Source organism: Hyla sarda, chromosome 1 (assembly GCF_029499605.1).
Source record: "Hyla sarda isolate aHylSar1 chromosome 1, aHylSar1.hap1, whole genome shotgun sequence".
Lineage (NCBI taxonomy): Eukaryota > Metazoa > Chordata > Amphibia > Anura > Hylidae > Hyla > Hyla sarda.
The window spans coordinates 224401953-224424981 of NC_079189.1; the positions used below are offsets into that span (position 1 = coordinate 224401953).

The following is a 23029-nucleotide window of genomic DNA, read 5'->3' on the forward strand; positions in this document are numbered from 1 at the left end:
AAGGACACAGCTCATTTTTATCTTAAGGACATGGGCAATTTAATTTTTGCGTTTTAGTTTTTTCCTCCCTGCCTTCTAAAATCCATAACTCTTTTATATTTCCATTCACAGACCCATATGAGGGCTTGTTTTTTGCGGGACCAGTTGTACTTTGTACTGACATCACAAATTTTAGCCTAAAATGTATGTTTTCACGCTGTACACTTTACGGTAAAAATTACATGTTTTCTTTATTCTCTGGGTCAATTCAATTAAAATGATAACCATGGCTACATACATTTCTATTATTGTACTGTTTTTACAAAATCTCAAACTTTTTTTTTCTTCAAAATCAGTACATTTAAAATTGCCCTATTTTGACCACCTCTAACTTTCTTATTTTTTCTGTATTCAGGGATGTGTGAGGGCTCTGTAGCGATCTGTAGTTTATTTTAGTACCATGTTTGCGTATATGTGACTTTTTGATTGCTTTTTATTAAAATTTTTGCAGTTTGATGTGACAAAAAAACCTGACATTTTTTACTTTTTTTTTTTAGGTTAACGCAGTTCTCCGTAGGGGGTCATTAACATTATATTTTTATAGTTCAGACATTTATGCACGCAACAATACCAAGTATGTTTATTTATTATTTATTTTTTATTTTTGTATTAATATGGGGAAAAGGGGTGATTTAAGACTTTATTGGTAAAGGTGCTTTTTCACTTCTTTTTTATATATTTTCTTACATTTATTGCACACTTTTTTAGTTCCAATAGGAGACTATTTATAGCAATCATTAGATTGCTAATACTCTTCAGTGCTATGCATAGGACATAGCCCTGATCAGTATAATCGACGATCTTCTGCTCTGGTCTGCTGGAAGGCAGCAGATCAGTGCAGAAGACCCTGGGAAACGGACAGAGGCAGGTGAGGGGACCTTCATCCACCATCTTGCCGCACTGCCGCAGATGCCGTGTTCTGTACTGATCACGGCATCTGACGGGTTAATGGCAGACATTAGCGCGATGTCCGCCATTACCGTCTGACAGCTGCCGGGACCAGCCGTGAATGAAGCGATCGCAGCTCCTGCGTTCCCGTCACAGCTGCGCCATAAATGTACAGCGCTGTATGCGAAGTAACGCTATACAGCATGTCTTTAAGGGGTTAACATTATATTTTGATAGTTCGGACATTTACACACGCAGCGATACCAAATATGTTTATTAATTTATTTTTTTAATGCTTTTTGGGGGTAAAATGGGAAAAAGGGACAATTTACATTTTTATTGGGGGAGGGGATTTTTTTTATTATTATTATTATTATTTTTTACACTTTATGTGTTTATGTATCTATAGCAATCATTTGATAACTAATACTGTTCAGTGCTATGCATAGGCATAGCACTGATCAGTATTATCGGAGATCTTCTTCTCTGGTGTGCTCAATCTCAGACAAGAGCAGAAGACCCCTGGAGACGGCCGGAGGCAGGTGAGGTGACTTCCGGCCGCTATTTTAGATGATCGGATCCCTGCAGCAGCGCCGCAAGCGATCCGATCATCCATTTAATCACACGCATTGCCGCAGATGCCATGATCTGTATTGATCACGGCATCTGAGGGGGTAATGGCAGACATCAGCGATTGCTCATAGTAGCCGGGACCTGCAGTGCATGACGCGAGCACCGCTCCGATGCTCGTGGTCATATACAGGACGTAAATGTAAGTCCTGGCACGCAAAGTACCTCCGTATCAGTACGTACATTTACGTCCGTGGTCGTTAAGGGGTTAAGGTTGCGTCCCCCTCAAAATAACTCAACATACAGCCATAAATGTGTAAACCTTGGCAACAAAAGTGAGTACACCCCTAAGTGAAAATGTCCATATAGAGCCCTATTAGCCATTTTCCGTCACCAGTGTCATGTGACTCATTAATATTACAAGGTCTCAGGTTTGAATGGGGGCAGGTGTTTTAAAAGTGGTGTTATCGCTCTCACACTCTTTAATACTGGACACTGGAATTTCCAAATGGCACCCATGACAAAGAACTTTTTGAGGATCTAAAAAAAAGAATTGTTGTTCTACATTAAGATAGCCTAGGCTATAAAAGATTACTAAGACCTTGAAACTGAGCTGCAGCATGGTTGGCCATACAGCTGTTTCATAATACAGGTTCCACTGAGAACAGGCCTTGCCAAGTTGAGTGCATGTGCTTAGCATCATATCTAAAGATTATCTTTGGAAAAATGACATATGAGTGATGCCAGCACTGCTGTAAAGGTTGGAGGGGTGGGGGGTCTGCCTATCAGTGCTCAGACCATACAATGCACACTGCATCAAATTCGCCTGCACAGCTGTCTTTGCAGAAGAAAGCCTCTTCTAAAGATGAAGCACAAGACAACCCTTAACCAGTTTTCTGTAGACAAGCTGTCTAAGGACATGGATTACTGGCACCAATCCAGTTGTTGATAAGACCAAGATAAACTTATTTCGTTTAGGCGGTGGTCACACGTGAATATTTTTGCTGCAGATTTGCTTCTGCAGATTTTGCTGCCCATTAAAGTCAATGGGCAGTCAAATCTGCAGCAGCAAGATCTGCAGCAAAAATACGCACATGTGAACGCACCCTTATATGGCGTCAAGTATGTGGCGGCAAGCAGGTGAGGAGTACAAATACAAGCGTGTGTTGCTTCCAGTCAGGCATGGTGGTGGGAGAGTCATGGTGTGGGTCTGCATGAGTGCTGCTGGCACTCAGAAGCTACAGTTTATTGAGGGACCCATGAATGTCAACATGTACTGTGACCTAAACTCTATTGAGCATCTGTGGGGAACCCTCAAACGGAAGATGGGGGAGCGCAAGGTCTCTTACATATACCAGCTCTGGGAGGCTTAAGGCAGTGCTGAAAATAATGGTGGCCACACAAAGTATTGACACTTTGGGCCCAATTTGGACATTTCCACTTAGGGGTGTACTCACTTTTGTTGCCAAGGTTTAGACATTAGTGTGTTAAGTTATTTTGAGGGGACACAACATTAACCCCTTAGGACTCAGGGTTTTTCCGTTTTTGCACTTTCGTTTTTTCCTCCTTACCTTTAAAAAATCATAACCCTTTCAATTTTCCACCTAAAAATCCATATTATGGCTTATTTTTTGCGTCGCCAATTCTACTTTGCAGTGACATTAGTCATTTTACCCAAAAATGCACGGCGAAACGGAAAAAAAAATCATTGTGCGACAAAATGGAAAAAAAAAACGCCATTTTGTAACTTTTGGGGGCTTCCGTTTCTACGCAGTGCATATTTCGGTACAAATTACAACTTATCATTATTCTGTAGGTCCATACGGTTAAAATGATACCCTACTTATATAGGTTTGATTTTGTCACACTTCTGGAAAAAATCATAACTACATGCAGGAAAATTTCTAGGTAGAGTACGAGCTGATCAGCTAACACCGGACCATCCTCCCAAAACCAACGCACGGCAGGTGTATGGCAGCACCGAATACAGGAACAAGAAAGAAATGCCAGCGAGGTATAGCGGATCCCAGATTTATTAAATGTATAAAAACAGGAACGGTAAATACAGGGTTACGCGTTTCAGGCGTGTAACAGAATGCCCTTAGTCATTTGACTAAGGGCGTTCTGTTACACGCCTGAAACGTGTAACCCTGTATTTACCGTTCCTGTTTTTATACATTTAATAAATCTGGGATCCGCTATACCTCGAAGGCATTTCTTCCTTGTTCCAGGAAAATTTATACGTTTAAAAATGTCATCTTCTGACCCCTATAACTTTTTTATTTTTCCACGTACAGGGCGGTATGGGACTCATTTTTTGCGCCGTGATCTGAAGTTTTTATCGGTATGATTTTTGTTTTGATCGGACTTTTTGATCACTTTTTATTCATTTTTTTAATGGTATAAAAAGTGACCAAAATACGCTTTTTTGGACTTTGGAATTTTTTTGCGCGTACGCCATTGACCGTGCGGTTTAATTAATGATATATTTTTATAGTTGGGACATTTACGCACGCGGTGATACCACATATGTTTATTTTTTTTTTTACACTGTTTTATTTTTTTTATGGGAAAAGGGGGGTGATTCAAACTTTTATTAGGGAAGGGGTTAAATGACCTTTATTAACACTTTTTTTTACATTTTTTTTTGCAGTGTTATAGGTCCCATAGGGACCTATAACACTGCACACACTGATCTCCTATGCTGATCACAGGCGTGTATTAACACGCCTGTGATCAGCATTATCGGCGCTTCACTGCTCCTGCCTGGATCTCAGGCACGGAGCAGTCATTCGTCGATCGGACACCGAGGAGGCAGGTAAGGGCCCTCCCGGTGTCCGGTCAGCTGTTCGGGACGCCGCGATTTCACCGCGGCGGTCCCGAACAGCCCGACTGAGCAGCCGGGTCACTTTCAGTTTCACTTTAGAAGCGGCGGTCAGCTTTGACCGCCGCTTCTAAAGGGTTAATACTGCACATCGCCGCGATCGGCGATGTGTGGTATTAGCCGCGGGTCCCGGCCGTTGATGAGCGCCGGGACCGACGCGATATGATGCAGGATCGCGGCGCGATCCCGCTTCATATCGCGGGAGCCGGCGCAGGACGGAAATATACGTCCTGCGTCGTTAAGGGGTTAAAGGGGTACTCCGGTGGAAAACATTTTTTTTTTTATCAACTGATGTCAGAAAGTTAAACAGATTTGTAAATTACTTCTATTTAAAAATCTTAATCCTTCCAGTACTTATCAGCTGCTGTATACTACAGAGGAAGTTATTTTCTTTTTGAATTTATTTTCTATCTGACCACAGTGCTCTCTGCTGACACTCCTGTCTATGTCAGGAACTGTCCAGAGCAGGAACAATTCCACATAGCAAACCTCTCTTGCTCTGGACATTTTCTGACATGGACAGAGGTGTCAGCAGAGAGCACTGTGGACAGACAGAAAAGAGATTCAAAAAGAAAAGAACTTCCTCTGTAGTATACAGCAGCTTATAAGTACTGGAAGGATTTAGATTTTTAAATAGAAGTAATTTACAAATCTGTTTAACTTTCTGCCACCAGTTGATTAAAAAATAATAATAATATTTTTTTTCACTGGAGTACCCCTTTAACACTGTTATACAGGCAGTGCACTCACTACACTATAGCAGAGTGTCATTTCTTCAGTGTTGCCACATGAAAAGATATAAAAAAATATTTACAAAAATGTGTGAGGTGGACTCACCTATGTGAGATACTGCATCCAATCTCAATGTAATCATATTATATTAGTTTGCTCTAAGGGTAAGGTCACACGTGCCATATTTTGCTGTTTATTTGCTCCTACTTATTTTCCTACACACTGAAGTCAAAAGGTAGCAAAATACCGGTACACCACTGATTTTGCTATTCATTAACTTCAATGGGTAGGAAAATAAGGAGGAGCAAATATGGAGTAAAATATGGCACATGTAACCCTACTCTAATACTAGAAATTTCCAGTTTAGCGCAGGGGTTTTCCTTATTTTTTTGTGAGAAAGCTGCAAAAAGCAGCAAAATGAAGATAAAACACTCAAGGTTAGCTGCAGGATAAGACTGAATTTACTCCTTTATAATGGAAATGGGTGCCAGAAGAGTAAATGCTTCTCAAAGGAGAAGTTTGTGAATTTTAACTACGGCAGCATACAGTATATGACAACAATGTATTGCTGGACTATGTGAACTCATGTCAAACTCTACTCATGCTAAGCCTTTAGTAAGCTTACTTGTCTGCTAATCAGATGACAAAAAGAATCTTAACAATACTATGGGACTGGCCTACTTCTTTAAAGGAAAACGGACAGCTTGGTCCCCCCGCACTAACCAGCGGTACCAGTGCGGAGGACGCTGATCAGTTTGATGCTTACTGGACCAGGCGGATCCAGGCACAGTAGCCTGGCAGTTTTCCTTTAAGGAAATAAACTCTACCCTATAGTTCACACCTGGTTGAAAACAAACATGCATTTCATATTCACATGTTCTATTTATTGGTATAGTTGTGCCACATTTTTGCAATAATTGTGAGAATAGTTTTCTATATTTATAGAGAAATCTGTGATATCCCAAGCTTGAGCAAAACTGGCCCTTGTGCATACAGCCCTAGTGACACTTTTCTTCTTTTTCTTTGTATTTCTATGTTTTATAATGCAAAAACTATTTAATAAAAATTGTCTGTTAAAAAAAAGAAACAAAAACATATCAAATGAATCTCCATACCTTTATTACCATGGCTGCATATGTAACATCGCCTCTCCAAGACTGTGGTGTGGACCAACCTACTAGTGGATCAGCCTCATCATTGTATATTGGAACAGATTGGAACTGTGGAAAGCGTTGGTGAATTTCACTAACAGTGTCAATTTCTTGCTCCAAAATACGAAAGGAACTCCCTCCACCCTACAAGACAAGATATTTTACATTTCTGATAATGCAGTACCATAGTTGCACCACAAGAGGGCAATCACATAAAGGAATAGAAGTAGATGGCTCTACAGTTGTGGGTAGCTCGAAAGCTACATGCTATTGAGATATAGTTAAGTTATCAGAAAATATATTCCCATATGTATTCCACAAAATATATATTTGCATTGCTCTTATGGAATTATGTTTTATAGAGCAAAATAAAGTAACACAAAATAATGAAATTAACTATTTTGAGAATAATTTTCTACAGTAAAATAGTAAAAGTCAATGCTTATGATCATAACAGTTAAAGCAGGGCAGTAGCTCCCATAAGGTGACTGAAGCGATCACCTCAGGCGTGCTGCTGCAAGGGGGCACATCGGCTAAGGATGTCCGAACATGGAGTCCAGCACACATTACACCTGACAGTGATTCCCAGGCAGTGGGAAAGATGACACAAAACTGATGTTGAATTTTCCATCCCGGCCTGTGCACCTGTGACTATAATGCTTTGAGTGAGCACACTGCCGGGACGGGATGCTGCAGCTCTGATCCCTGTGTACCCTCCTTCTCTCATGAAGCAGCTGTGGACTCTGGATTCTCCCTGGTCCCTCAGCAGACTGATGTGTATGGAGGGAAGGAGCAGGGGCGGTGCTGACAGAGGCCTACTCAGCTTCAGGTAATGCACCCCCACCCTTCTTTCACGCCTCTTCACCTTTCTGTCACCCCTCATAACCTCTCTGTCACCCCTCTACACCCTTCTGTCACCTCTGTGCACCCCTAAATGCCCCTCTGTCATCCATGTACACCTTTCTACACCCCTGTCTCCCATGTACACCCCTCTGTCACTGTGTGGGGTGAGGCTGGAGGCATTGTGTGTGGGGAAGGCTGGAGGCATTGTGTGTGGGGTAGGCTGGAGGAATATGGGTAAGACAGGAGGGGGGGGGGTCTGGTCTGGAGGTATTTGAGTGAGGCTGGAAACATGGTGCGTTGTGGGAAGGCTGGTGGCATTGTGTTTGGAGGTGGCTGGATCCATTTGTGGGGAAAAGAGGAGGATAATGCAGGAAAAGCGCAGAGCCTAATATGCTTTGGGGTGCAGGTTCGGCCCTGAAGAGTTCTGTCTGGAAGAGATCATCATGATGTCCTAGACCAGACAGTAAAGAAAAAAAAATGACTCTGATCAGTGAATATGTCATTTGTGAGTCACTGCATATAGCAGTACTGTAATCTACATAAGAAACATATTTAAAAAATTTGGTAGGGGTGGCACGCGAAAAAAAAAATTTGAGGGATGCCCTGAGCCCAAATGGGAGAGGGAGTGCAATCTTCTGTTCTTGCCTCGGGCGCAAAAGGAGCTAGCTACAGCTCTGAGTTAAAGACATATTAAAGGAGAACTCCTGAATAGAAAAATTGTCCTCCATACTGCCGTCAGTAAAACAAATTAAGAGGTACATACCTTCCTTCGCTCCCCCGGTGCCTTCGGTAACCCACTCCTGCTGCCGGGGCCAAAAACGTCACACTGCTGCTCAGCCTATCGCCGGATGAGTCGGGACTCCACTGCGGCCGGTGATTGGCTGAGTGCAGTATGACTCGCCAACCACCAGCAACCAGGAAGAGGATCGCGGTGGAGACAGGAGTGGGTTACCGGAGGCCCCGGGGGAGCGAAAGAAGGTATGTACCTCTTTATTTTTTTTTTACTGCCAACAGTATGGAGGACAATTTTTCTATTCTGGAGTTCTCCTTTAATACTAATAAAACCGCACAATTTTGAACAAAGACATACTGTATACAACCTTTCTTTAAAAACCCTACAGAATGACATATTTTCCTGTACATTTTTTTCATCTACACAAAACAGTTTAGAGCATCTAAACCAATAAAGTTCAACTTACATTTTTTTAACTTATCTAGTACAAACCTTTTTATGCAGTGCAATGTAGTCCATTCTCACTCCAGTCTCCCCAGTAAAGATATTGGTACCATTATAGCAATGGCTAAGTAGACCCCAACAGATAGGTGACCTTGGTGGTGAGCGGCATGAATCTCCTGGGCCACCAAATCTTAACTGTGGACTTGCTTGTTTTAGCCCTTCAGAGCAGGCATCATAGTAATTCTGAAAGCCTGCATAAGTGAATATGTTTGTGATGGTTACTGTTGGCAGGAATGGGCATGGTACAAAAAGTGGCAACTAACATCGAAGTTTATACAATAAAGTATGTTGGTTTCCATGACAGTATGGATTAAACCTGTAGTAAGCACGAGGCTGACAGAAATATTTTTTTTCTTTTTCTAGAAACAGTTTTGTTAAAGGTTATCAGTATTTTCTTTATGGTATGCATACATCTTTATAATGTAAGCTTATATGGGCCGGGCCTATTTTTTCCCACTCTATTTGTCTTTCTTTTTGTATGTGAATTAGCATTCTATGAAATGTGATGGTGCTTTATATCCAAATGTTTACAGGAAAAAAATAGCAGATTCCTCTAAACCAGTGGTTATCAACCTTTTTTGCCTGAGTACCCCTTGACAGCCCATTCCTAAAAACGTGTACCCCCATATTAGAGAGATTTTGTAATGATTATAGTATAATTCATATGCTTTACTTACCTCTATAACAGGCCCCCTGTTCCTCCCCCTATCTCCCCAGTCCCCCTATTTACAGGTGAGGTCTTCTCTAACCGGAGTTGTTTGCTTTGCTTTTCTTTACTATCTGGCCTAGACCGCCATTAAGATTTCTCCCATACCAGACTTCTACACAGAACAAGGCAAACAAACATTTTAGGCTCCTTTCTGCAGGACAATGCCCACCTATTTATAAACTCCCCATATTTATTGTCACACACAGTAATAGTACCCGCGTTGTGTCCCCATAAAGTTGTTAGGCCCCCTCTGTGCCCCCAAATATAGCTGTAGGCCCCCAAACTGCCCCAATATATAGTTGTAGGCCATTATACTGTCCCGCTTTGGTGCTCCACTGCTCCTCTGGTCTGGGGACCTATTTCTATGGCTCATAGCAGTAGGTCCCCGGTCTGCAGGGGCAGTGGAGCAACAAAGCTGATGGTAGTTACTGCCCACAGCAGCCCAGTGCCCGCTCTTCCCCTTTGCTGTCCTCCTGCTCCGCTCCTCGGTGCAATGACGTCAGCCTACCATTTCTTTCAAACTGGTCCAGACCAGTAACCAGTGGCTGTGGCTGCCATTACTGATTTTTTTTTCAAGTATCCCCTGGAGAACTGCTAAGTACCCCTTGGGGTACTTGTACCCCAGAGAACCACTTCTCTAAACAAACCTGCAGATTAATTTACAATCCCTTCATTTCACTATGATTTTTTTTTTTCATATCCGCTATTGGGGAATTCTACTATCAGAGTTAATACCAGTATTCTTCTGTTTGGACTATCATAGTTTTGCCACCAAAATATACATCTAGTAACTTGTTTTATTCTTACATAAATTACATGGGGGCTCCCAAGTAAACCTCTGTGGAAGAGGAGGACCTTTTCTGCACTCCTACAGCACTCCCATAAAGAGGTGAGAACTTCAAGACCCCCTGAATACAAAGATTGGCATAGTGGGGTGTTAAATTCTACTTTCCATTGTCTAAATTTGGACTATATAGTTTTGAACAAGTAAATTCACCAGCAATCAAATCAACAAATGTCGATCTGTAGCAGAAGTGCAAGGGAGAGTCTTCTGGGGATTCCACAACAAAGAAACAATCCAATGCGTTAACATACCCAAATTAGTTTAATGACTTTAATCAAAAAAGAAACAAACCTTATGGTGTAGAGCAGTGATGGTGAACCTTTTTGAGCCCGAGTGCCCGAACCATAATGCACGCCAACTTTTTTCCCCTCAAAGTGCCAGCACAGCAATTAAATCAGAATACACATTAGCTTGGCAGTATAGTTCCCCCACATTAGGTGCAGTATAGTTCCCCCACATTAGGTGCAGTATAGTTCCCCCACATTAGGTGCAGTATATCTCCCCACATTAGGGTTGGCAGTATAGCTCCCCACATTAAGTGCAGTATAGTTCTCCACATTAGGTGCAGTATAGTCCCCCCACATTAGGGTTGGCAGCATAGTTCCCTCCACAAGGTTGGCAGTATAGTTCCCTCCACAAGGTTGGCAGTATACTCCCCCCCCCCCCACAAGGTTGGCAGTATAATTCCCCCCACAAGGTTGGCAGTATAATTCCCCCCACATTAGGCAGGCAGTGTCCCCCCACATTAGGCAGGCGGTGCTCCCCCACATTAGGCAGACAGAGTTTCCCCACATTAGGCAGACAGAGTTCCCCCACATTAGGCAGACAGAGTTACCCCACATTAGGCAGACAGAGTTACCCCACATTAGGCAGACAGAGTTACCCCACATTAGGCAGACAGAGTTACCCCACATTAGACAGACAGAGTTCCCCCACATTAGACAGACAGAGTTCCTCCGCATTAGACAGGCAGTGTTCCCCCACATTAGGCAGTCAGTGTTCCCCCACATTAGACAGACAGAGTTCACCCACATTAGGCAGACAGAGTTCCCCCACATTAGACAGCCAGTGTTCCCCCACATTAGGCAGGCAGTGTTCCCCCACATTAGGCAGGCAGTGTTACCCCACATTAGGCAGTGTTCCCCCACATTAGGCAGTCAGTGTTCCCCCACATTAGGCAGTCAGAGTTCCCCAACATTAGGCAGTGTTCCCCCACATTAGGCAGGAAGTGTTCCCCCACATTAGGCAGACAGTTACCCCACATTAGGCAGGCAGTGTTCCCCCACATTAGGCAGTCAGAGTTCCCCCACATTAGGCAGTCAGAGTTCCCCCACATTAGGCAGGCAGTGTTCCCCCACATTAGGCAGTCAGAGTTCCCCCACATTAGGCAGACAGAGTTCCCCCACATTAGGCAGGCAGTGTTTCCCCCACATTAGGCAGACAGAGTCCCCCCACAGACATACAGCCTCCAGCCATATACAGTGCATGGCTGGAGGCTGTATGTCTGTGTCGGAACACCGAAGATGACTTCCCGCTGGTCACTTACCATGCGCGCGTCATCCTCGGTCCTTCCCGATGCTCCGCTCTGCTCTGCTTTACGTGCACACGAGAGGGACATCAGTGACGTGACGTCCCTGCGTGCTCTACCTTCCGGCGGTCCCTGCGTTTTTAAAGCTAACGCGGGACCGCAGAGAGGTAACCGGGACATCCTTGTGTCCTGAAATGACGATTCGGGACACAGGGATGTCCGGAATGTGACGGGGGCCTGTGGCCGCGTGCCCACAGAGGAGGCTCGGCGTGCCACCTGTGGCACGCGTGCCATAGGTTCGCCATCACTGCCTTATACTAACAGATTAGTGCGGGAGATGCTGATTCCAATGCTGCTTAATAAGAATTTTTTTTTCTATGTGGTCCGTTTCTGGAGTTATGCCCGAAAATCCCAAAATGCTAATTAAGGGGATATTCCAGGAAATTTATATATCAACTGGCTCCAGAAAGTTAAACAGATTTGTAAATTACTTCAATAAATTCCCGAGACACCCTTTCAATTTTGCACCTAAAAATCCATATTATGGCTTATTTTTTGCACCACCAATTCTACTTTGCAGTGACATCAGTCATTTTACCCAAAAATCTACAGCGAAACGGGGAAAAAAATCACAGTTTTTTTTAAAGAAAAAAACGCCATTTTGTAATTTTGGGGGCTTCCGTTTCTATGTAGTACATTTTTCAATAAAAATGACACCTTCGCTTTATTCTGTAGGTCCATACGATTAAAATGATACCCTACTTATATAGATTTGATTTTGTCGTACTTCTGGAAAAAATCATAAATACATGCACGAAAATTTATACATTTAAAATTATCATCTTCTGACCCCTATAACTTTTTTATTTTTCTGTGTATGGGCGATATGAGGGCTCATTTTTTGCGCCAGGATCTGACGTTTTTAGCGGTACCATTTTTGTATTGATCGGGCTTTTTGATTGCTTTTTATTCATTTTTTCATGATATAAAAAGTGACTAAAAATAAGTTTTTTTTGGACTTTGGAATTTTTTTGCCCGTACTCCATTGACCATGCGGTGTAATTAATGATATATTTTTATAGTTCGGACATTTACGCACGCGGCGATAACACATGTTTATATTTATTTAAATGGTGTTTTTTTTATGGGAAAAGGGGGGTGATTTGAACTTTTATTAAGGAAAGGGTTAAATCGCATTTATTAAAGGGGTATTCCAGGCCAAAACCTTTTTTTATATATCAACTGGCTCCAGAAAGTTAAAAAGATTTGTAAATTACTTCTATTAAAAAATCTTAATCCTTCCAATAGCTATTAGCTTCTGAAGTTGAGTTGCTGTTTTCTGCCTAACTGCTTTCTGATGACGTCCCGGGAGCTGTCCAGCTCCTATGGGGATATTCTCCCATCATGCACAGCTCCCGGGACGTGACATCATCATTGAGCAGTTATACAGAAAACTTCAGAAGCTAATAACTATTGGAAGGATTAAGATTTTTTAATAGAAGCAATTTACAAATCTGTTTAACTTTCCAGAGCCAGTTGATATATAAAAAAGTTTTTGCCTGGAATACCCCTTTAACTTTTTTTTACAATTTTTTTTTTGCAGTGTTATAGCTCCCATAGGGGGCTATAACACTGCACACACTGATTGCTAGCACTGTTCACTGCAAAGCCATAGCTTTGCAGTGATCAGGGTTATCGGCGGTCGATTGCTCAAGCCTGCATCTCAGGCTTGGAGCAATCAATTGACGAAGGGACACGCCGGAGGCAGGTAAGAGGACCTCCGCTCATGTCCCAGCTGATCGGGACACCGCATTTTCACTGCGGTGGTCCCAATCAGCCCCACTGAGCAGCCGGGCAGCTTTCACTTTCGTTTTAGACGCGGCGTTCAACTTTGAATGCCGCGTCTAAAGGGTTAAATGCGTGCGACACCGCGATCGCTGCTGCGCACTATTAGCCCCGGGTCCCGGCTTCAGATACATGCCGGGACCGACCCGATATGACGCGGGGTCACGTGGGAGCCGGCCAAGGACGTAAATATACGTCCTTGGTCGTTAAGGGGTTAATATAAGTAATTTACAAATCTGTTTAACTTTCTGGAGCCAGCTGATATATAAAAAAAAAAGTTTTTTCCTGGATAACCCCTTTAAGTGCTTTTCTGCCCAACCAGCACCTAACTTTGCAACCTTCATAAATATTCAGGGAGCTGAACTCCATTCTATACAGGGAACATGTAACTGTAGATCCGCTCTACCCACTCTTGTCACATGAGTGGTCCTTTAGCCACATTATCTATCCTCAGGGGCATAGCTATAGAGGTAGCAGAGGTAGCAGTCGCACCGGGGGCCCCCGATGCATAAGGGGACCCCAAAGTACATCTGCCCCATTAGAGACCAATAATATAATTGGCATATAGGGCCCGGTTGTAGATTTTGCATCGGGGCCCATAAGCTACAAGCTATGCCTCTGCCTACCCTGCATAGCTGATCAGCCTCCTCACCCCCCCCAACCCCCACACACAAACACACACACACACGCACTGCATCTAGCAGATCCTGGGGATCAGGTCCTGGGGAGCAGAAATCTCCACACAGATAACATAAAGCAGTAACTGCCCGACCAGGACCTTCTCTGTATGTGCTATATGCTGGAATAAAAAAATGGAAAACGGTACTTCATGGAGTGCCGTTTTCCCTTTTTTACATTTTGGAGTATTGACCTTGGTCGGGTTTTGAAGACAGAGCACCCACAGACTACAAGTCCTACACTGTGCTCTATTCAGAAGTTTTTGTTTGCTACCTGTGATTATGTCAAAATCATGGGACCACTACATGTGTCAGAGAAGCTCAGCAATGTAGAATAGAAGAAAAAGTGGCTAAAGGACATTTACTGATAATGATCATGTGAAAGGAGCCAGGCGGGCAGAAGAGTGCACCAAGGGGCTTAGAATGCCCTAGTGCACAAAAACACTTCATTTGCATATTTTGATTTTCAGGCATAACTTGGGAATGGTGCCATTAAGGAAAAAAAATGTACACAGCGTTGGAATCAGCGTCACATACATCATTATCCTGTACCAGCAGGTTAGTATGGGTGATGCTGATGACAGATTCTCCTTAACAAATGTAATGGTTCTATAAAATCAAATTGATAAGCAATATCCATTGGTCTGCCAATAAACCTGTTTGAGGATGGAAAAAAATACCTGTTACTGTGATGGAGACATTGTCAAAATCATGATTATCTGGTTCATTCCAAGTTTCAAAATTCCATGTTGAGACATGTTCTAAGCCATACCGTTCTGTAAAACACAAGAAAAATAATGTCAAGAAAAATACACAATTGCTATACTCAAAATGTGTATTTAGTAAAAGCAAACAAATAGAACACAACTAAAATACCCTTAAAAGGGTATTCCACTGGAAAACATTTTCTTTTAACTGAACTGGTGCCAGAAAGTTAAACAGATTTGTAAATCACTTCTATTAAAAAAATCTTAATCGTTCAGCTGCTGTATACTACAGAGGAAGTTCTTTTATTTTTGAATTTCCTTTCTGTCTGACCACGGTGCTCTCTGCTGACACCTCTGTCCATGTCAGGAACTGTGCAGGGCAAGAGTGATTTGCTATGGAAATTTGCTCCTGGGCAGTTTCTAGTGAGCACTGTGGTCAGGCAGAAAGGAAATTCAAAAAGAAAAGATCTTCCTCTGAAACATACAGCAGCTGATAAGTACTGGAAGGGTTAAGATTTTTAAATACAAGAACAAATATAATACAATTTACAAATCTGTTTAACTTTCTGGCAACAGTTGATTTAGAAATAAAATTGTTTTCTAGCAAAGTACCCCTTTAAAGCATTATTAACTTTTGAGATGTTGTCCCATCATGTCAAAAGTTTAGATCCAAAAAATTAAAGGGGTACTCCGGTGGTTAAGATTTTTGGCTATATTGCATCTTCTTTTAATGTTCATGTTTTTTGCGATTGACATGTATTGTATGTTTGTGTAGCATGTGTCTTTTTTCTTAGCTGTTTGTGGGCCAGGAAGTTCTGTAGTTCTGTGTTGGATCTCTTAATGTTGTCCACATGTTAGGATTAGGCTGTGGACAACATGTCATGGCTTTTTTTTTCTCTTTCAGAACTGCATGAGAGAAATAAGCCACGCCCCTCCTCTCCCCCTCCAGGTGGTTGCAGATGTGCATGAGAGAAAGAAGCCAGAGCAGGGGGAGAGAGGACATACACCGTTCTGCCCACCCACAATAGGCGGGACAGGACGGGGAAACCGACAGGGACCGGCGTTGAAGATCCACTTACCCGTCGGCGACGGCAGCGGGCGACGATCAGCGGCGGCAGCGGGCGGCGATCGGCGGAAGAAGAGGATGGCGACGCAGCTCCCTGGATCCGACGGAAGCCGGTGAGTTACTTAGCAACATCTGGAGGGCTACAGTCTGAGACCACTATAGTGGTCTCTAAACTGTAACCCTCCAGATGTTGCAAAACTACAACTCCCAGCATGCCCAGAGAGCTGTTTAGGCATGCTGGGAGTTGCAGTTTTGCAACAGCTGGAGGTCTACAGTTTGAGACCACTGCACAGTGATCTCTATACTGTGTACCTCCAGGTCTTGCAAAAATACAACTCCCAGCATACCCACACAGCAGTTTGCTGTCTGGGCATGCTGGGAGTTGTAGTTTTGCAACATCTGGAGGTCGACAGTTTGGAGACCACTGTGCAGTGGTCTCTAAACTATATTTCTCCAGATGTTGCAAAACTGCAACTCCCAGCATGCCTAAACAGCAAACAGCTGTCTCTGCATGCTGGGAGTTGTAGTTGTATACCTCCAGCTGTTGCAGAACTACATCTCCCAGCATGCCTTTCGGTGATCAGTACATGCTGGGAGTTGAAGTTTTGCAACAGCTGGAGGCACACTGATTGGAAAATACTGAGTTAGGTAACAGAACCTAACTGAAGGTTTTCCAACCAGTGTGCCTCCAGCTGTTGCAAAAGTACAACTCCCAGCATGCACGGTCTGTCAGTACATGCTGGGAGTTGTAGTTTTGAAACAGCTGGAGGTTTGTCCCCCCATGTGAACGTACAGGGTACACTCACACTGGCGGGTTTACAGTAAGTTTACTACTTCAAGTATGAGCTGCGGCAAATTTTTCGCCGCAGCGCAAACTCCTAGCGGTAAATTCACTGTAAACCTCCGCCAGTGAGAACGTACCCTAAAAACACTACACTACACTAACACATAATAAAGGGTAAAACACTACATATACACCCCCTTACACTGTCCCCCCCCCCAATAAAAATTAAAAACGTATTGTACGGCACTGTTTCCAAAACGGAGACTCCAGCAGTTGCTAAACAACAACTCACCCTAAATTTTTCATTTTCACAAGGGAAAATAGGAAAAAAGCCCCCCAAAATTTGTAACCCCAATTCTTCTGAGTAAGAACATACCCCATATGTGGATGTAAAGTGCTCTATGGGTGCACTACAATGCTCAGAAGAGAAGGAGCGCCATTGGGATTTTGAAGAGAAAATTTGTCCGGAATTGAAGGCCACTTGTGTTTACAAAGCCCCCATGGTACCAGAACAATGGACCCCCCCCCCCCCCACATGTGACCCCATTTTGGAAACTACACCCCTCATGTAATGTAATAAGGGGTACAGTGAGAATTTACGCCCCACAGGTGTCTGACAGATTTTTGGAACAGTGATCCGTGAAAATGAAAAATTTTATTTTCCATTTGCACAGCCCACTGTTCCAAAGATCTGTCAAACGCCAGTGGGGTGTAAATGCTCACTGCACCACTTATTAAATTCTGTGAGGGGTGTAGTTTCCAAAATAGGGTCACATGTGGGGGGGTCCACTGTTCTGGCACCACGGGGGGCTTTGTAAATGCACATGGCCCCTGACTACCATTCCAAACGAATATTCTTTCCAAAAGCTCAATGTTGCTCCTCCTCTTCTGAGCATTGTAGTTCGCCCGTAGTGCACTGCAGGTCAACTTATGGGGTACCTCCATACTCAGAAGAGATGGGGTTACGAATTTTGGGGGGTATTTTCTGCTATTAACCCTTGCAAAAATGTGAAATTTGGGGGGAAACACACATTTTAGTGAAAAAATTATTTTTTTTTTTACATATGCAAAAGTCGTGAAACACCTGTGGGGTATTAAGGCTCACTTTATTCCTTGTTACGTTCCCCAAGGGGTCTAGTTTCCAAAATGGTATGCCATGTGGTTTTTTTTGCTGTTGTGGCACCATAGGGGCTTCCTAAATGCAACATGCCCCCCAAAAACCATTTCTGAAAAACATACTCTCCAAAATCCCCTTGTCGCTCCTTCGTTTCTAAGCCCTCTACTGCGCCCGCCGAACAATTTACATAGACATATGAGGTATGTGCTTACTCGAGAGAAATTGGGCTACAAATATAAGTATACATTTTCTCCTTTTACCCCTTATAAAAATAAAAAAATTGGGTTTACAAGAACATGCAAGTGTAAAAAATGAAGATTGTGAATTTTCTCCTTCACTTTGCTGCTATTCCTGTGAAACACCTAAAGGGTTAAAACACCTACTAAATGTCATTTTGAATACTTTGGGGGGGGTGCAGTTTTTTTAATGGGGTCATTTGTGGGGTATTTCTAATATGAAGACCCTTCAAATCCACTTCAAACCTGAACTGGTCCCTGAAAAATAGTGAGTTTGAAAATGTTGTGAAAAATTGGAAAATTGCTGCTGAACTTTGAAGCCCTCTGGTGTCTTCCAAAAGTAAAAACACGTAAATTTTATGATTCAAACATAAAGTAGATATATTGGAAATGTGAATAAAAAAAAATTTATTTTGAATATCCATTTTCCTTACAAGCAGAGAGCTTCAAAGTTAGAAAAATGCAAAATTTTCAAATTTTTCATAAAATTTGGGGATTTTTCACCAAGAAAGGATGCAAGTTACCAAAAAATGTTACCACTATGTTAAAGTAGAATGTCATGAAAAAACAATCTCGGAATCAGATTGATAACTAAAAGCATTCCAGAGTTATTAATGTTTAAAGTGACAGTGGTCAGATGTGCAAAAAACGCTCTGGTCCTAAGGTGTAAAATGGTTAATCTATGTTCCCTAAATAGCTAATAAGCACCTGTGTTATCCAATGTAATGTGTATATATTGTCATGTGCCTTTAAATACTGTTGTCATGTGTTGTAACCAAGGAAGGTACCAGCGACCATGTGACCTATAGGAGGACCCCTCCAGAGTCTCCCCCATATAGACTTTGGGAGGAGCTAGTTCAGTCTCTTGTGTAGTTTCTGCTCAGGAACAGTGAGGTCAAGTGCTGAGAGAGTGTCTGGTGTCCTGAGGAGGCCCAAGGCCTACCACGCAGCCACGCTTCCACTAATCCAGTACCCCACAGGTGAACATCAAAATCTGGTAAGCTACATATGGGGTGAAGTCAGTCTAGTCTAGTCAGTCAAGAGCAGTTTGTATACAGTCAGCGTGGGCCTGCAGCAAATTCTCCAAATCCACTACATGTCCCAGCAAGCCCTAAGGTCTCTGAAGTCACTGTCACTTTCTTGGAACTAACTGAGCTGTCAAGACTGTTACACCTGTCTACCTCATTATTTGCCCCGTGCTTAGCTCAGGATCCAGACCTTCGGGTGGTGAAGAGGTTAAACTACGCCCTGGCGTCACGAATACAAGGGGTTAATGCCATCTGCCCCTAGGGTAATAACTTCTACCCTCATTACACTCTCACCACATATTTATTGACCAGGGCATTGCATATGCCATAAAGTATCCAGTATTGTTGACATACTTTGAAAAGTCCCGGAAAATCCCTTTAAAGGGGTACTCTGGTGGACATTTTTTTTTTTTTAATCAACTGGTGCCAGAAAGTTAAACAGATTTGTAAATTACTTCTATATAAAAATCTTAATCCTTCCAGTACTTATCAGCTGCTGTATAATACAGAGGAAGTTTATTTATTTTTACGTTTCTTTTCTGTTTGTCCCCAGTGCTCTCTGCTTACACCTCTGTCCATTTTAGGGACTGTCCAGAGAAGGAGAAGTTTGCTATGGGGATTTTCTCCTGCTCTGGACAGTTCCTGATACGGGCATCAGGTGTCAGCAGAGAGCACTGTGGACAGACAGAAAAGAAATTAAAAAAGAAAAGAACTTCCTCTGTATTATACAGCAGCTGATAAGTACTGGAAGGATTAAGATTTTTTCAATTGAAGTAATTCACAAATCATATTTTTTTATGTTTTCCACCGGAGTACAATGGTTCCTTTAAAAGCAATATGCAGTATGCACCTTCATAACTCCGGAAGGGACTATTCACCCTTAAACATGATTTTGGTGGTCTAAGCTTTGTTTTCCCTGATACAGAGTTCTAATTTTCCTGAACATCTCACTTATAGCTGATTGCTGGTATAGTGCAGTTTTGTAGGAGACTTTAAAACACAACTTTCTTTTCATTTTTTCCCCATAAATACTGCAAGCTGTAATAAAAAAAGGGGCATCGTAATATATCTAACTAGAGAAAATGCCTCTTCTTCCACCTAACAGACCCCTTTTCTTCACCCTTTTGCCGCGATTATGGACTCTTAAAGGAATCTTTGAGTCAGCTCTACATCATACTCAGAGCTCAAGTACCAAAGATGCTGAGCTTCCACATTCCCCCAGCTCTACTTGCCTTTGTACAGGGTTACTCTTCCAGCTCCTCTTCAGTTAGTCAAGGTAGAGAGGGAGGAGACTCACTACAGCCTCTATGACACTTGAACTCTGATCTAGAGCTGGCAGATTCCCTTTATTTTTTGCTCATTGAAGGATCATGTTCCATGCTGCCTATAGAAGGGATGAATGGGGAATTGTTGGAGGCCGACAAAGACAAAGACACACTGCTGTTTTTGCCAATCAGGCTGTGAGTTCAAGTCCCACTAAAGGACATCAGCCGTCATGCCATCTTCCTGGAGTCTGTTTTTGACACCAGTAGCCCGCTCAGCAACTCATAATTGTCTCGGCAAAGGGGTGCAATTGGAGACTGGAAGGGACTGACATGTAGTGACTAACCACTTAACCCCTTAAGGACTCAGGGTTTTTCCGTTTTTGCACTTTCGTTTTTTCCTCCTTACCTTTTAAAAATCATAACCCTTTCAATTTTCCACCTAAAAATCCATATTATAGCTTATTTTTTGCGTCGCCAATTCTACTTTGCAGTGACATTAGTCATTTTACCCAAAAATGCACGGCGAAACGAAAAAAAAAATCATTGTGCGACAAAATCGAAAAAAAACCCGCCATTTTGTAACTTTTGGGGGCTTCCGTTTCTACGCAGTGCATATTTCGGTAAAAATTACACCTTATCAAAATTCTGTAGGTCCATACGGTTAAAATGATACCCTACTTATATAGGTTTGATTTTGTCGCACTTCTGGAAAAAATCATAACTACATGCAGGAAAATTTATACGTTTAAAAATGTAATCTTCTGACCCCTATAACTTTTTTATTTTTCCACGTACAGGGCGGTATGAGGACTCATTTTTTGCGCCGTGATCTGAAGTTTTTATTGGTATGATTTTTGTTTTGATCTGACTTTTTGATCACTTTTTATTCATTTTTTAATGTTATAAAAAGTTACCAAAATACGCTTTTTTGGACTTTGGAATTTTTTTGCGCGTACGCCATTGACCGTACGGCTTAATTAATGATATATTTTTATAGTTCGGACATTTACGCACGCGGCGATACCACATATGTTTATTTTTATTTTTTTTTACACTGTTTATTTTTCTTATGGGAAAAGGGGGGTGATTCAAACTTTTATTAGGGAAGGGGTTAAATGACCTTTATTAACACTTTTTTTTTACTTTTTTTTTGCAGTGTTATAGGTCCCATAGGGACCTATAACACTGCACACACTGATCTCTCATCCTGATCACAGGCGTGTATTAACACGCCTGTGATCAGCATTATCGGCGCTTGACTGCTCCTGCCTGGATCTCAGGCACGGAGCAGTCATTCGTCGATCGGACACCGAGGAGGCAGGTAAGGGCCCTCCCGGTGTCCGATCAGCTGTTCGGGACGCCGCGATTTCACCGCGGCGGTCCCAAACAGCCCGACTGAGCAGCCGGGATACTTTCAGTTTCACTTTAGAAGCGGCGGTCAGCTTTGACCGCCGCTTCTAAAGGGTTAATACCGCACATCGCCGCGATCGGCGATGTGTGGTATTAGCCACGGGTCCCGGCCGTTGATTAGCGCGGGAGCCGGCGCAGGACGTAAATATACGTCCTGCGTCGTTAAGGGGTTAAAGGGGTTATCCAGGAAAAAACTTTTTTTATATATATATCAACTGGCTCCAGAAAGTTAAACAGATTTGTAAATTACTTCTATTAAAAAATCTTAATCCTTCCAGTACTTAAGATCTGCTGAAGTTGAGTTGTTCTTTCCTGTCTAAGTCCTCTCTGATGACACGTGTCTCGGGATCCGCCCAGTTTAGAAGCAAATCCTCATAGCAAACCTCTTCTACTCTGTGCAGTTCCCGAGACAAGCAGAGATGTCAGCAGAAAGCACTGTTGCCAGACAGAAAAGAACAACTCAACTTCAGCAGCTGATAATTATTGAAAGGATTAAGATTTTTTTTATAGAAGTAATTTACAAATCTGTTTAACTTTCTGGAGCCAGTTGATATATGGAAAAAAGTTTTTTCCTGGATAACCCTTTAAATGCTATGGTTGCTGGCAGCATCTAGAGATTATACGATCCACTATCTCCGATTCCTGCCACAGATGGTGGCTGTAGACTGCAGATAGCAGCCTGATTCATATACCCCAACTCAACAATTGACAAACATGTATGTAATAAGTAGGAAAGGGGTTAATAAAGTAAGTTATTTAACTAAGTAAACGGATTCATTTTAATAAGACTAGTGCTAGAGAGAACCTGTAGTTAAAGGGTTATTTAGGGTTATCTGTACTCTGGGCATTATGGCTCCCATCACTGAGCAGCGATGCCCGAAGTATGGCCCGTGAGGGATGAAATCGCTGATTGGCTGTGGCAGTCACGTGACGTCTGCGGTGACAACGGGAGCCTGAATGGGGATCAGTGTGGGATTGGAGAAGTAAGTAAGTGTTAGTTTGTTATTTTTATACATTGGAGACCATGAAAAAATAAAAGCTTCATAACCAAGCAAACCTGTGTACCTGTGTGTACAGAGAAGACTGTCAATCACTGTTTGTGGGCATGGCATGACTCTCACTTTCTCTCCTAGTAGTCCTGTTGAGATTTTTCTCTATATTTAATACAGAAATCCTGCTCTGAAACATATAAACCTATGCAAACCTGACATTAGCCTGTAACATAACATACTGTTCTTCAGCATAAAGCACCTGACAGGTTTGCTTAAAGAGCTCTTTACAGGAAACAGTGTTGTATGTAACCATAGAAGGCTCTGTTCACGCTGCAATATTTGGCATATATTTGGCATGCACATTTAAAAGTTGACAATGGCTATATCAACTAAATATACATGCCCACAAAGTAAGGGTATAGTGCAAATCTCTGAAATTAACTCCAAGTGTAAAAAGTGCGAAACTTGATCTCCGCA

General features: G+C 42.4%; 2 protein-coding genes across 7 annotated transcripts in view; one reads left to right on the plus strand and one right to left on the minus strand.

Annotated features, from left to right (window-relative positions):
- IDUA (alpha-L-iduronidase) overlaps window positions 1–23029 on the minus strand; it is a 145126-nt gene that overhangs the window by 18801 nt on the left and 103296 nt on the right. For all 5 annotated transcript variants that reach the window (XM_056568822.1, XM_056568820.1, XM_056568824.1 and 2 more), the window contains 3 exons: window positions 14628–14723; window positions 8333–8535; window positions 6229–6408 (listed from right to left, as the gene is read on the minus strand). In XM_056568822.1, the coding sequence (XP_056424797.1) occupies window positions 6229–6408; window positions 8333–8535; window positions 14628–14723 (479 nt within the window). The remainder of the gene's footprint in view (window positions 1–6228; window positions 6409–8332; window positions 8536–14627; window positions 14724–23029) is intronic.
- LOC130364965 (sulfate anion transporter 1-like) overlaps window positions 18605–23029 on the plus strand; it is a 60926-nt gene continuing 56501 nt past the window's right edge. For both annotated transcript variants that reach the window (XM_056568825.1, XM_056568826.1), the window contains exon 1: window positions 18605–18854. The gene's annotated coding sequence lies outside the window, so the exon portion shown is untranslated. The remainder of the gene's footprint in view (window positions 18855–23029) is intronic.